The sequence below is a fragment of the Nicotiana attenuata genome, unplaced genomic scaffold, assembly GCF_001879085.1.
Source record: "Nicotiana attenuata strain UT unplaced genomic scaffold, NIATTr2, whole genome shotgun sequence".
Classification (NCBI taxonomy): domain Eukaryota; kingdom Viridiplantae; phylum Streptophyta; class Magnoliopsida; order Solanales; family Solanaceae; genus Nicotiana; species Nicotiana attenuata.
Genome location: NW_017677420.1, coordinates 3,873 through 18,864, shown reverse-complemented (window position 1 = coordinate 18,864; position 14,992 = coordinate 3,873). Strand labels below are relative to the sequence as shown.

Below are 14,992 nucleotides of genomic sequence, written 5' to 3'. Positions count from 1 at the left end.
GAAAGCGGGACCGCAGAAGCGAAAACTGGACTGGGCGACAGAAGGGTTTTAAAATAATATTTCATCCGCGACCCTTTCATATTTTTCCTCCATTGTTGACGTTCTTAAGAGCTTTGAACAAGGAAATTCGAGGGTTTTGACTGAGAATCACTTGGAGGTAAGTTCCTTGGCCTACATATTCGAATTTATGGTAGAAATTACATGTAAATTGTAGAATTTCATCAAAAACGGGTCAAGCTAGGGCTTGGAAAGCTGTGATGTAAAAATGGAATTTGGAGAGTCAAACGAGCACCGATTTTGGTAAACTTTATATGCACAGACTCGTGGCGAGACGAGGAATCCGTTGGTGTGATTTTCGGAATTTTTTGAGAAGTGGGCCCGGGGCTCGGGTTTTACCAACTTCGTGAATTTTAGTACTTTTCGAGTATTTTTGATTGGGTTATGTTTCTTTAACCCATATTTATGTATTCGTTGTGATTTTGACTAGATTCGACGCGCGAAGAGGTCGAGACAAAAGGAAAAGGCATTGCGGACCATTCTACGGCCGGATAGAGGTGAGTAGTTGGTGTATATGATGGCCTGAGGGTTTGAAACCCCGGCTTATCACATTGTGACGTTATTGTAGGGCGTGACTCCCACCCCATGGCAGGTGCGGGATTGGTTATGACTGGGGATTGTGACTTGGTCCATCCCGAACAAGAATGTTTCTATATTGGCGACTGATACGTACCCCGTATTGAATATATCTGGGCCTATTGCCGTGTTTGGGGCCTTGTGCCGATCTGTAGCATCCTTAGAGGTTGAATGTCATTGTGATAGATGTTTTGTATAATCATTGATCTCAGTCCTGTGTTTAATCACTGTTATAAAATGCTAAGTCACTTTTCCTTAAGTTAAATATCTAAAGTATATTCTTCTTAATAAATTGGAAATTGGGAAATTAATTAAATCTGTTACGTGACTCATATGCATATTGTGGACTGAGTATGGATCGGGTTGCACGCCGTAGCGAATGGTATGATTATATTGCGCTTGGGCTGAAGGAGCCCCTCCGGAGTCTGTACACACCGCCAGTGAGCGCCGTCGACGTTAAATGGATCGGGCTACGCGCCGTAGCGGTCATGTGCATTGCATTGCATCTTTACATTATACTTGACTGATATATTTGAAGTTGTTCTGCTGTTAGTTCGTAGTTAGGTGTTGGACTGTTAATTTTAGCTTTACTTTGTGGCATTTCGTGGATTTCTTATCTTCAGACATTTTATATGCTTATTACTCACTGAGTCAGTAGTACTCACCCCTACTCCCTGCACCTTGTGTGCAGATTCAGGTGCACCGGGGGCTTAGCTGAGCAGTCTTTGTTTTCCAGAGCTTATCAGAGTTGTTGAGGTAGCTGCTTGAAGTTCGCAGGACCTGATTACTCTTCCTATTTCAGTTTTATTTATATATATATATACATTTCCAGACTTGAGTATTTTTCGTTCAAATATTGTTATTCAGATTGTTTTAGAGGCTCTAGACTCGTGACCCCGGATCTTTTTGGAGTGTTTTTATCAGACTCCGTATTTCTTAGTATTATTCTTCGATAAATATTGGATTATTATTCTAAGACTATTATAATCTCTTAGATTGTCGGTTTTGAGGTTTACGGTTGATTTGGGAACGACTGTGGTCAGGCTTGCCTAGCAATTTTGTTGGGCGCCATCACGACCGGGTTTGGGATCGTGACACAGCAGAAAAGCGATGGAGGCTCGCATCGCTACGCCTCACGCTATTAGCGCTGAGGCGAGCGCTATTTACAACATTGCTTTAAGAGAAACTAAAATGTGAAATGAAACTAGCAACATTGTATTAACAGTTGTATAGTACATCTGTAGAGTACAGAAATATTAGCATTTACCTTTTGACAATCATATACTAAGCCTGTCATGAATATAACTTCTGGTGATCAGTTTACAGAACTATTTAACAAACATTCAAGAGAGACCATCTAATTCTGCTTGAATTGAACTAAAGTCATCAAACTAATTTGATTTTCTTTCATATATAAATGCTGCACCAGTAAAAGAGTTCATTAAGGTAAAAAGAGCCTCTTACTGTAGGAATAAAGACAGAGTTGAGGAGAAACAAATATTATAATGAACAAATAATTCCCCTATTTGAATGCTGAAAATTTTCCCCTCCAATATGTGTAGTCAACAGTGAATAGAGAATGATTATTCAATCTTTAAGCTAAGTGAATCCAGACAACCAAACTATTTGCTGATGGACTGTCAAGTCTTAAACATAACAGTGAACAAGCAAATTAAATAAAAAGGAACAGGAAATTACTACTTTAACATGGAAAAACTAAGTCATGAACAGGTTCATCATGCCAAAAAAGCAGAGAAGAGAGAAAGGGAGTATTTTCCATTTAACCAAAAGCATTAATCACAACAGAAGAAGCTATAACTCTAAATTTCTTATATCACAATAAGAATAGTACATGTCTTTCTTAATAATTTTACAAGGAAAGTATTTTATCTACTGTCAGTGCATGGTGTTAAGGTTTCAGCAATCACACGAATTGTAGACATCTCCAATAATATTCCATCTCTTGGCATATTAAACGAATTAATAGTACATGTTTGTCTTAAGATTTTCACCAGTATTGCAAAAAATACTAAACAAATTGAGTTGTTAATTAGTTAACAGAAAGATTGAGAGAACTAACCTACAGCACTTTCAGTTTCTACAGTGGGATGCGCACTTTCGACAACAATTCTTGTTGACTGTGATCCATTAGGTTCTTGACAAGGTTGACTTGAATGTCTGGTCTCTGAAGGTGCTAATGCTTGTACCCGAGATGCTTGTGGTTGAGAAGAACGCTCAAGCCTTGTCAATGGTGCATTAGCCCTGTAGGATGACGTCGCTGTAGAACTGTCACGAACTCCAATACTGCCACCTGCACGACTACCTCCACCTCCACCTCGTGCACCTCTACCTCGTCCAAATCCTACCATTTACCTACAATNAAGTTCTGGTGAAGATCCATGTCTGTCTAGTAAAGGATCGTGCCATTATTGAGATTTCTATCATTCTTAAACTCAACAACTGCTGTATATGTACATTTAGAAGCTTAGCAAAGCTATAAAATTCAAGTCATCATCACATATAAAAGTAAAAGGGATATTCCAGTATATTAAAGGTAGTAATTAAGATGAAGGTTCATTGAATCGCAGAATAATAAGGGGGATAAAAAAGCTACTGATAAGAATCCATAGAAAGAAACACGAATGCTATCTATTTGGTCACTCCATATCCCTATCATCTATGTCGGTGTCCTCTCCATCATTATCATCAAGTAACTCTTCATCGCTTTTTTCACTATTATACAGATCCATGTGATCGTCATTAATGAAACCATCATCCTCATTATGCACAGTTGTCTGAGCTTCAGTCGCTTGGTTATAAGCAATAATTTGTGGTTCAACATCATCCCTATTTAAGGACACCACAATATCAATTTCTTGAGCATGAATGCGCGATGTATTAATTTCAACTTGCTCTTGTTGATAAGCATCTTCACTCGGTAATACTTCATCTTCAATTTCTGTAGAATTAATATCCTTTTCAGGCATATTAAAAAGGTCACAAGGATTTGTCTTCACAACAACAAGTCAATCTTTGTTAGACATGTCGTCCACATAGAAAACTTGTTCACACTGAGATGCCAATACAAATGGCTCATTTGTATTCAAGGCACAGCGAGTATTCACACTTGTGAAGCCATATTTGTCAATCTTATATCCTTTTCCTATGTGAGCCACATCCCACCAATGACACCTGAAGAGGTAAACTTTCTTATTTCCCACATAAGATAACTCGTAAATGTCCTCCAATATACCGTAATACTCCTTTGTTGAGTCTGAATCATCTTCTCTAATAAGAACTCCACAATTCTATGTTTTTCTTCTCGACTCTATATCTCTTGTTTGAAATCTAAATTCATTCACCATTAATGTGGAATATCGAAGCACTAGAGGTCCAGGACCGAGTGCTAAGCTTATGAGATCATCATTTGCATGTCCTTGTGCAGATAGTTGTAAGATCTACAAAAGACAAACAATACTCTCGTAATCAATAACATATGTGATAATAACATTGATATTTAACATGTCATTTTATTCATCACTTACATGTGCACGAAACCAATCAAAAAAGTCATTGTTATGCCTTCCATCCCCTATTGCACTTTGTCTTTCCGTCTCTCTAGTGTGCTCCCTACATTTTAATAATGGGTTAGTTAGGAAAACGTAATTGAACTATCCTAATACAAAATTATCTTGAAGTTCTCCAGAAACTTACTCAAGGAACGGCCAAACTTCTTCACAATTTTGAAGCACATATATGGATGCTTGGTTTAACTCATCATGAGATAGCGGGGCGGGATCTGAACCACCTTTTGTTTGTCCACTATTTTTAAAGATAGATATCTCACCATGTGACACAGATTCATCATCATTCCTAGCTGGCCTATTGAACTTGGTTGAGATATTCTTTAAGTAGCGCGAGCAAAATGTGAGGCTTTCTTCTGCCAAATAACCTTCTGCAATTGAGCCTTCAAGACGAGCATAGTTGCGAACATACGACTTATGTATTCGCAAATACCCGTATACGAATGACTAGTTAAAAACAATGTGACATTCTGAAATTTAATATTGAAATTTAAAGGATAACACGTTACCTTTCAAAAGGGTACATCCACCGATATTGAACTGGTCCACCTAGTTTTGCCTCTCTTGCCAAATGAATGGGCAAATGAACCATGACATCGAAAAACGCAGGAGGAAAAACCATTTGGAACTTGCACAATGTGATAGCAATTTCAGCCTCTAAGATATCAAGATCTTCAATTGTCAAGCACTTAGAACATAAATTCTTGAAAAATTTTCCTATTTCGATAATTGGTTCACTCACTTCCTTAGGCAACACACCATAAATTGCTAATGGAAAGATATCTTCCAATAGTACATGGTGATCATGACTTTTTAATCCATGTATCTTTTTCTCTTCAACCTTGACACACCTAGAAATATTCGATGAAAAGGTATCAGGAACCTTCAAATTAGCTAAGAAATTACACACCTTCAGCTTCTCTTCTGGGGATAATGCGTAGCATGCTGCTGGTAACAACACATTGTTCCCATCCTGAATTGGATGCAAACCTTGCCTAATACCAAGGTCCACCAAATCATACTTACTTTTTAACGTGTCCTTTGTCTTCCCAACCACATTCATCACAGTTGATAAAATGTTATGGGACATATTTTTTTCTATGTGCATCACATCAAGGTTATGTCGTAACAAAAGTGTCTTCCAATATGGCAATTCGAAAAAAATACTTTTCTTCTTCCAATTGTAAGCATTATTAGGGGCATTACGCTTTCGCTTTTGCCCTTTACTGAAAGTCACATTACCCAACCCTTGTAGTTGCATAAGTACATCATCACCTATTAAAGGATTAGGTGCAACTCCCTTTTCCACTTTCCCATCAAATAACCTCCTATTTTTTCGCCATGGATGGTCTAATGGAAGGAAGCAACGATGCCCCATATAACACAATTTACTACGTAATGAAATCGATTGTGTATCTTTGTGGCAACAAGGGCATGCAAATTTGTCCTTGGTTGACCATCCCGAAAGGTTCCCATATGCAGGAAAGTCATTAATTGTCCACATGATAGCCGCACGCATCATAAAGTTAGATTTTGAGTATGCATCATAAGTTTCTGCTCCTTCCCATAATTCTTTTAATTCTTTAATCATCGGTTGTAAATATACATCTATATCATTGCCTGGACACTTAGGACCTGGAATAAGAAGTGTCATCATGAAATGCTCACTCTTCATGCAATCCCAGGGGGGTAAATTATACGAAACTAGTACGACTGGCCATATGCTATGGTTGGAACTCATGTTCCCATAAGGCTGGAACCCATCGCTTGCTAAACCTAATCGAATATTTCTTAATTCAGCAGAAAAGATAGGATGTTTCTCATCAAAAGATTTCCATGCCATTGCATCAGATGGATGTCGCAAGATACCATCATCAACACGTTCCTCCTTATGCCACCTCATCTTTTTTGCTGTCTCTCTTGCCATGTATAATCTCTGCAGTCTTGGTTTGATAGGAAAATGTCGCAAGACTTTATGAGCTATTTTCTTGCCTCCATTCTCTTTTGACTTCCATCTAGACTCACCGCACTCAGGACGTGATTGTGCATAGGCATGCTCGCGCCAATATAAGATACAATCATTCTGACATGCATCTATTTTAGTGTACCCCAAGCCTAAGTCTTTCTTTGCTTCATAGAAAGAATTTGGAACAAATAACTCCACCGGAAGAACTTCTTTAAAGAAGCTCAACAAGTCATCCATTGATTTGTTGATCCAATGATTAAGCACTTCAAGTGAAGTAGTCTAACCACAAAAGACAACTTGGACACATTTTTACAACCAGGATAAAGTTCTGTCTCAGCATCTTCAAGTAATTGGTAGAACTTTTGTGCTTGCAAATTTGGTTCTTCATTGTGGTGTGGAAGATTATTTGCATCAGCTGTATTCGCATATCCATAAGCATCATGAATCATCCCAGTAATATCATCTTCTTCAGCATTAGCATCCTCTACTTCATCATTGTTTATCACATCAGAATTTTCAACTCTTACCAACACCTCTCCGTGCAAGTCCCACACTTTATAACTATCCCAAAACCCATTGCTCAACAAGTGTCTTCTTATTTGGATTTTTAACATGTATATTTCTACACCCTTTACAAGGACATCTGATAACAATACTCACATTTGGTTGACTGAATGCCCAATTAAGAAAGTTATCTATTCCTTTAATATACCTTTTATCACATTTATTTTTAATATTCAGCCAACTTTTATCCATTGCTATTTTCTATAAAAAAATGCGATAAAAAATGTAAGCACGTCACTAATCAAAACTAACCACGTTATATAAGCAAGTGTTAAACTCATCTATACTAGTACAAATACTAGGATATAAGACTTTAGAAACATAGTAAATGAGAAGACATTGAATATTCTAATAACTAATTTAACACCAGCATTTGGTCTTATAGAATAACTAACATTAATTCACCTCTAATGTGCAAATCAAATAATAAATTACATAGGAAATCAAATAACATAGGATACAAAGAACTAAATTAACATAGGAAATCAAATAAGTTGACAATAACATGTCATCGATCTCCAAACAATTATCCTAAATTCTAAGGGACAAAACTTAATCTTTAAAGGCAAAGTGTATCGTCGATAGTAAATCAATGTATAATGACGTAAACCATGGTCATGTGTGATCGGGCAATTAAATTATAGCTATTACAGTTTACCAAACTATTAAATATAATATCTAATGCTATGGATTAAAATGTGCAGATTACTTTCTCACTAATTATACAAATTTATATTTGTTCTACTATTAGACATAAACCAGCAGGGGATGATAAAGAGATGCACAAATAACTGATTCTATAGGATATATATATATATATATATATATATATATATAATATATATATATATTATATATATATATATATTAGTGTACGATCCGGCCCCGTCGTCGCGTGAGTTACGCGCCCTGTTTCCCCATTTTCTGCTTCCTTATGTTTCATTATAGGAGTTTTTGGGTGAATGAGTCGATTTGGATTGATTTTTAGAAGGAAATGAGACACTTAGTCTCTGTAAGGAATGTTTGAATTGGAAAAGTCAACCGGATATTGACTTATGAGTTAAAGGGCCCGGATTATAATTTTTCGGTGATTCAGTTAGCTTCGGGGGTGATTTGTGACTTAGGAGTGTGATCGGAATTTATTTTTGGAGTTCCGGTGTAGAATTAGGCTGAATTGGCAAAGTTAGTATTTTAGTGAATTCCGGTTGATAAGTGAGTATTTTGATCCGAGGGTCGGAATGGAATTCCGGAGAGTTTGCTACAGCTTCGTTAGGAGATTTTGGATGTGAGTGCAAATTTTCAGGTTTATTCCGAGGTGTTTTGGTTGGTTTTTGATCAAATGCTTATTTCGGAAGTTTTAGAAGAACTTAGGCTGGATCCGATGTTAATTTGAGGGTTTTGGTGTTATTTTGTGTGTTTTGATGATTGGAGCAAGTTTGAATGATGTTTTAAGATGGATTGACACTTTTGGTTGAGGTCCCGGGGGCCTCGGGGTGATTTCGGATAGCCAACGGATGGATTTTGGAGTTGTGAAATTGCTGGTTTGCTTGATTCTGTATTTCCACATCTGCGAAAAGGGGCTGCATATGCGGTTCCGCAGATGCGAAATTTGGTCGCAGGTGCGAGTGTGGCTTTGTGGAGGAATTCCGCAGAAGCGAGGGAATTCTGCAGGAGCGGTTCCGCAAATGCGTTTGCTGACCGCAGAAGGCGGTCGTGTTGGTGAAAGGGTCTTCCGCAGAAGCGATAGGGTTGTGCGCAGATGTGGTCACCGCAGGAGCGGGATTGGACCGCAGAAGCGGTCCTGGGCGTATTAGTGAGTTTCCGCAGAAGCGGATGGAAAACCGCAGAAGCGGTAAGTCGCATATGCGGAAAGGTAAGCGCAGATGCGAAAAAGACTGTTCAAAGAAGGGTTTTTAAAACTCATTTGGTTCCGCGAGCATAAGTTTCATTTCCTCCATTTTTGATCGACCTTTGGAGAGCATTTTGGCAGAAATTGAAGGGGATTTCGACTAGGTGTGATTGGAAGGTGAGTTCCTTTGACCTTAATACATGATTTAATGGTAGAATTAACATAGAAATTTGTGGAAATTCATCAAAAGAGGGTAAAGCTAGGGCTTTGGAAATTTGGTATTTTCAAAGTGGGATTTGATGGGGTATTTGGCTCGGATTTGGGAGTTTTTGGTATGTATAGACTCGTGGCGAATAAGGAATCCGTTGATGTAAAATTTTCTGAAAATTCGAAGGAAGCGGCCCGGGCTCGGTTTTGCAAATTTCGTGATTTTCGAGGAGCGGGCCCGGGCTCGGGGTTGTTTACTACTGGGGATCGTGACTTGGTCCGCCCCGTTTGATATTTTACGAAGCGTATTTGACTGAGCTGTCTTGTTTTATCATCATGATTTGGGCTTATTGCCATATTTTGGGGCTTAATAAACCGACTACTTGAATCCTTCGTGGATTTTTATCACTGTTTTCCTCAACTATTTTGATATACCACTTGAACTCAGTCCTGTTGATTTATACTGTTTTACAAACTCAGCTGCTTTAACTTGAACTTCGAGCGTTTAAATGATAGTTCCTACTGTTGTTTTGGGCGTGAGCGACTACTAGTTTTATTGATGCCGTGAGGGGCTTATGATGTTCTGGACTGAGTGAGGCTTTCAGGCCTTGAGCGTGATGTGAGGAGGCTTTCAGGCCTCGAGTGTATTGTGAGGAGGCTTTCAGGCCTCGAGTGATATGTGAGGAGGCTTTCAGGCCTCGAGTGTGACGTGAGAAGGCTTTCGGGCCTTATGTTGATATAGCGCTTGGGCCGTAAGGGGCCCCTTCGGAGTCTGCACACCCACAGTGAGTGCGGGTACCCATGTGATTTGAGAGTGAGCCCGAGGGCTGATACTATGCTGTGTGACTGAGATTGAGCCCGAGGGTCTGTTACTGTACTGAGCGATTGATACTGGGCCCGAGGGGCAGTTTTACTATTCACTACTCATTTACTGTTTTACCTGATTTACCCGTCTTTAAGAAAATGAGACTTCATTTGACTTTTTTTACTGTTTTACTGCTTAAAGTGATTTACTGCCTGATATAGCATTGTCTTGTGCACTTATGTGTTTTCATGCCTTCAGTTATTATTTATTATTATTACTCACTGGGTCGGAGTACTCACATTACTCCTTGCACCATGTGTGCAGATTCAGGCATAGCAGAGTCCGCTCCTGAGCACTGATATTCTTCACAGACAGGTAGCGAGTTGGAGCTTCGAGGTAGCTGTTGACGTCCGCAGCCCCTTGACTCCCCTATTTTATGTTATTTCAGTTCCTTCAGACTGTTGTATCAGATATTCTATTTCTTAGACTTATAGTAACTCTGTAGTAGCTCATGACTTGTGACACCCCGGTTTGGGTTGTGTCGTGATGGTTTCCTTTGCTATTGTCGCTGTTCTCGCTTTTATAACTGCTTATACGCGTTGTGGATCTATTAATGCTAAGAAATTATTAAAAGAGGTGTTTTCGTTTGTTCCGGCTGGCCTGCTCTTCACGAGAGGCGCCATCACGGCCGGGGTTTGGGAATTGGGCCGTGACATATATATATATACACACACACACACACACACACACACACACACACACATTGGTGAAGAGGGGGAGAGAATTGGTGAAGAGGCGAAGGAGGTTATGGCTAGGGAAGGGATTTAATGAAAGTTATAGTCAACACAAACCAACTACAGTAACAACTTTCCAGAATACTTGACCCTATCAAACTTATTATTTTATATGAAGTTTTGGTTGTCATAGTTCATACTAATAATCCTAGTTCATATTTCGCTTTAGCTCACACAACCAAGCCTTAGCCTATTGGTTTAGCTATTTCTTTTCATCTATGGAGAGATCAGGAGTTTGATCCCGTAGGACGTCCATTTTTAGAAACAACATTAATATGCAAAAAAGCAAATTCTAGTTACTAGTATTGATCTAAACAATAAACCACTCAAGACTCCTCAATACAAATACCTACAAGATTTTCTATAACCAAGAAGAGACAGAAAGACCAAAACTAGCAAGCAGAATTGTAACTAACCATTGGAGAAACTAATGTCTAGAAAAGTCAGTTAGAAACTAATATAAATACAAAGAATTGTAATTTGTACTAATTGAAAGCAGTCTTTTACTGATCTGCATTCAAGAAGGCTTCACAAATATGTTGGGGAAAGATGTTCAAAGTTCATATTGCAGAAGTGTAACACCTGAAAGATGTAGGGATTAAGAGCTCCATAGCATAATATGGCAACGTAAAAAGAGCTCTAAAATTCATTAAAATTCAGAGCCTATTGGGATCGAACCTTGATCTCAAACATGATAGTCAGTCGTTTAACAGTTAGGCTACGAGTCAAGATTAAGCTTTAGGCTATGGATAAATAATTTACAGGCGGTGTCATTCCTGTTTATATGCAGTAATTTGCGTATTAATTATACATGTGTGTTTAAAATTTTCCGGCGAAGCGGTGTCGGATGACACCACTTAATATAAAGTGCATCCGCCCATGTAAACCAGTAAACGAGGTGATTATCAGCCGCAACTAACACATAACTATTCACTACAATATTTTAGGCCTACAACCATATTAATTTAGGCAACACTCAAAAAGTGTTGCCAAAAGTATATGTAGGAACGCTTTTTAGGCGTGACCTTTAAGTAGAGTCTTTGGCCACGGGTTTTAAGGTAACACTTATAGAACGTTCCATTTAATTAAAAAGACAACACTTTTTAAGTGTTGCCTAAATATAAAACTTTTGGCCACGCTTTTAAATTCTATTGCAACGTTTTTGGACAGTGCTATATTATCATACTAAATGCCTAAAAATTCCTTATAAATAAATTCCCAAAATATTTCCCACCAAAATTACAAATTCCGCCAATTCTCATAAGTCCAAGATCGAATAGTACTTGGGAAACCCTATAGGAATACATAGCAAAAATAGTACTTGGAAAACCCTACAGGAATAAGTAGCAAATCAGTTTCCACGCCACCATTGCTCCAATACCCTCAATTGCTGCTTCTATTTCTAATATTTGCTTCAGGAATAAGTAGCAAATCAGTTTTCTATCTTGGAAAACCCTACAGAACGTTTAATCCCTCAATTGCTGCTCTTCTATTTCTTTTAAACTTGTAAGTTCTCAAGCTTTTTGAAATAGAGATAATATACCAATCTCTGTTTTCTTTAATTTGCTAATTCCAAGAAAGAAAGAACTGAGTTTTTGTTGAGATTCCTTTCTTGCACCGATTTCTGCCCATGAATTTGGAATTCCTTTGAAAGTTTTTCCATTTTTGCTTCAATTTTAGTTTTCTTATTCTTCCGCTCAATTTTTTGTTAGATTTTTTACATGCATGTCAGTAATTTTTTAGGCACTAATTACTATCTGCGAATTGAAATATTTAGGCAAAAATCTGTAATATTAAGCTTTCTGTTGGAAGATTTGGGTCTTTGCTACAGTAGCAAAGATTTAGTTTTTCCATCTTTTTGTTATTTTTGTTGAGATTCCATCTTCCTGAATGTACTCAATTAGCTTGGTAATAGAGCTTCTGTTGTCCAAAAATAGAGTAAAAACAGTTGGCGTCGCACACAAAATTCAGTGTCCTGGCCTGTTGTTTGCTCCTGTAGCGTACTGAATTCCTTTTAAGTTGACAAACCATTGTATGAATCGAATTCTTATTATGTTGAAGTGGTTGGATGTATTTGGATTTCCTTGCTAATAGCATTCACTACTTTTATCAGTTGTCTTCAAACTATAGTACCTTGCCAAATTCCCATCTTAAAGTTTTGGTATTCCAAAAAAATGTTCTGTTCCAGAACTTTTGGTTACCCGTCATGTACATGTAATTGCCTATTTATTTCACTGTACCCGTGATGACCTCTGTATCTGGACATAAACACCAATGAGGGCTGCACAGTCTCGATGTCCATGTTGTAAGTTTGGACTCTCATCCTTCTTGTATTGACAGTGATGTAGGGATGTCTCCAGTTTTTCTCGCATTGCCATAACCTCCTCCATTATGTTCTTTCCCGGTTTTGTTAATGGTCTTTCTCCATTGTAATAAAAACTTGTGTGTATAACCAACCATTGATACAGGAAGTGTATACTGCATAATAGTATATAATTTGCAATTTATAGAAGTTTTCTTATTGAGTTTTAGAGATAATGATTATTAACTCAAGTTGGTTCTCTTGTTTGAGCTTTTTTTGAAGACGTTAACAAAAATAATGGCAAAAAGGAATTTGACACTACATTTGATCACTTCCTAAAATATGAATATTGCTAAATAGGAATTTGATACTACTGTTTGCTCACTTTCTATTTTTCTTTTGATTTCATTGTTCTTATTCTTTCATGAATTTTTGTGACTTGATTTATGTATTCAGTTGAGTAATATCCTATCTCCCTACCAAAAGAATATCTTGTTGATTTATCTTCTTGTTGTGTGGATCCTATTAATTTTACTTTTTTTCTCCAAGAACAAAAGTCAACGCTCAGGAAGGTCTATATTTGAAGTTGGGTTTGGCTTAACATAAGTGTCATGACTAGGTAAGATATTCTTATCATCTTACATTACATATGAATTTGAAAACTTACTCATGACTTTTAGGATTTATTTGTAATGCACATATAATACTTAAATGATTATATATTTGCTGATTCGATATTAGTTTCTGATCTTTAGGGTTTCAAATGTTCCATCCAAGGATTGGATGGATTTACTAAGGTATAGCAAAGAGTATATTGATGGGGTACAATCTTTCTTAGAATTTGCTTACTTATATGGAGATCCTCAAGGCGAGGAAATTCAATGCCCATGTGCAAAGTGTTGCAATATTCGTTGGACTCAAAGGAATGTAATATATGATCATCTAATATGCTATGGATTTGTTCAAGGTTATACAAGATGGATTAATCACGGGGAACGGGAAATCCCTATGAATGTTGATGATGACATGAGTGACGAAACTAACTCGTATGATGATATTAATAGGTTATTGAATGATCAATTTAGAGATATTGCACAAGCCGAAGGACTTTATGAAGGTCCAAATGAAGATGCCAATAAATTCTATAACTTAGTTGATGAGGCAAGCCAAGAACTATATCCTGGTTGTAAAGGATTCTCTAGATTATCATTCACAATTCGTCTATATTTGTTGAAGTGTCTACATGGATGGAGCAATGCGTCATTCACTTCTCTTTTAGAGTTATTGAAAGAGGCGATGCCCGAGTTGAACATTCCTTTATCCTACAATAATATGAAAAAATCGGTGCATGTCCCAATGATTGCATGCTATTTAGGAATGAACATAAGGCTGATGAATACTGTCATGTTTGTGGAGCTTCCAGATATATCAAAAATCCTGAAGCAGATAGCGAGGTTGAGCGTTTTAAAAAAGCTCATCGCGTTTCAGCAAAAACTTTGAGACACTTTCCATTAATTCCTAGACTCAAAAGGCTATTCATGTGCTCCAAGACAACGGATACATTAAGGTGGCATGACGAGGAGCGTTCTAAAGATGGGAAGTTAAGCATCCTGCTGATGCCCAAGCATGGAAAGGCTTTGATAGCTTTCATCCGGATTTTGCAAGAGATTCTCGCAATTTGAGACTTGGCTTGGCAAGTGATGGGTTCAATCCATTTCGAACCATGAGCATATCTCATAGCACATGGCCCGTTATCTTAATGGCGTATAATTTGCCTCCTTGGATGTGCATGAAGTCATAATATTGTATGCTTTCTTTGCTTATACCTGGGCCGCGGTCACCTGGAAATGACATTGACATTTATTTACAACCATTAATAGAAGAGTTAAATGTGTTGTGGGAGTCTGGGGTGGAAACATATGATGCTTCAAGAAATCAAACCTTTCAAATGCGAGCAGCTCTTTTGTGGACAATCAGTGACTTCCCTGCATATGCTATGTTATCTGGTTGGAGTACAAAAGGGAAGTTGGCTTGCCCTTGTTGTAATTATGGCACTAATTCTCGCTATCTTAAACATAGTCGAAAAATGTGTTGTATGGATCATCGTGTTTTTATACCAATGGATCATCCATGGAGATCCAACAAAAGGTCTTTCAATGGGAAAACAGAATTTAGGCTTCCTCCGCCTTTGTTGAAGGGAACCGATGTGCTTAATGACTTACAAAATATTAATAATGTCTTTGGGAAAAAGAGGAAGAGAACAAATGATGGCCCATGGAAGAAAAAGT

The 14,992-nt window shown here is 37.7% G+C and overlaps 1 protein-coding gene across 1 annotated transcript; it reads left to right on the top strand.

The window, feature by feature from the left end:
• Window positions 1–11,583: 11,583 nt before the first annotated feature.
• On the top strand, window positions 11,584–14,976 carry LOC109221397. Its single transcript, XM_019385881.1, has 3 exons — window positions 11,584–11,908; window positions 13,254–13,323; window positions 13,460–14,976. Exons 2-3 carry the CDS (start codon window positions 13,316–13,318, stop codon window positions 14,202–14,204), a joined length of 753 nt encoding a protein of 250 aa, XP_019241426.1. The 5' UTR covers window positions 11,584–11,908; window positions 13,254–13,315; the 3' UTR covers window positions 14,205–14,976.
• Window positions 14,977–14,992: the final 16 nt, after the last annotated feature.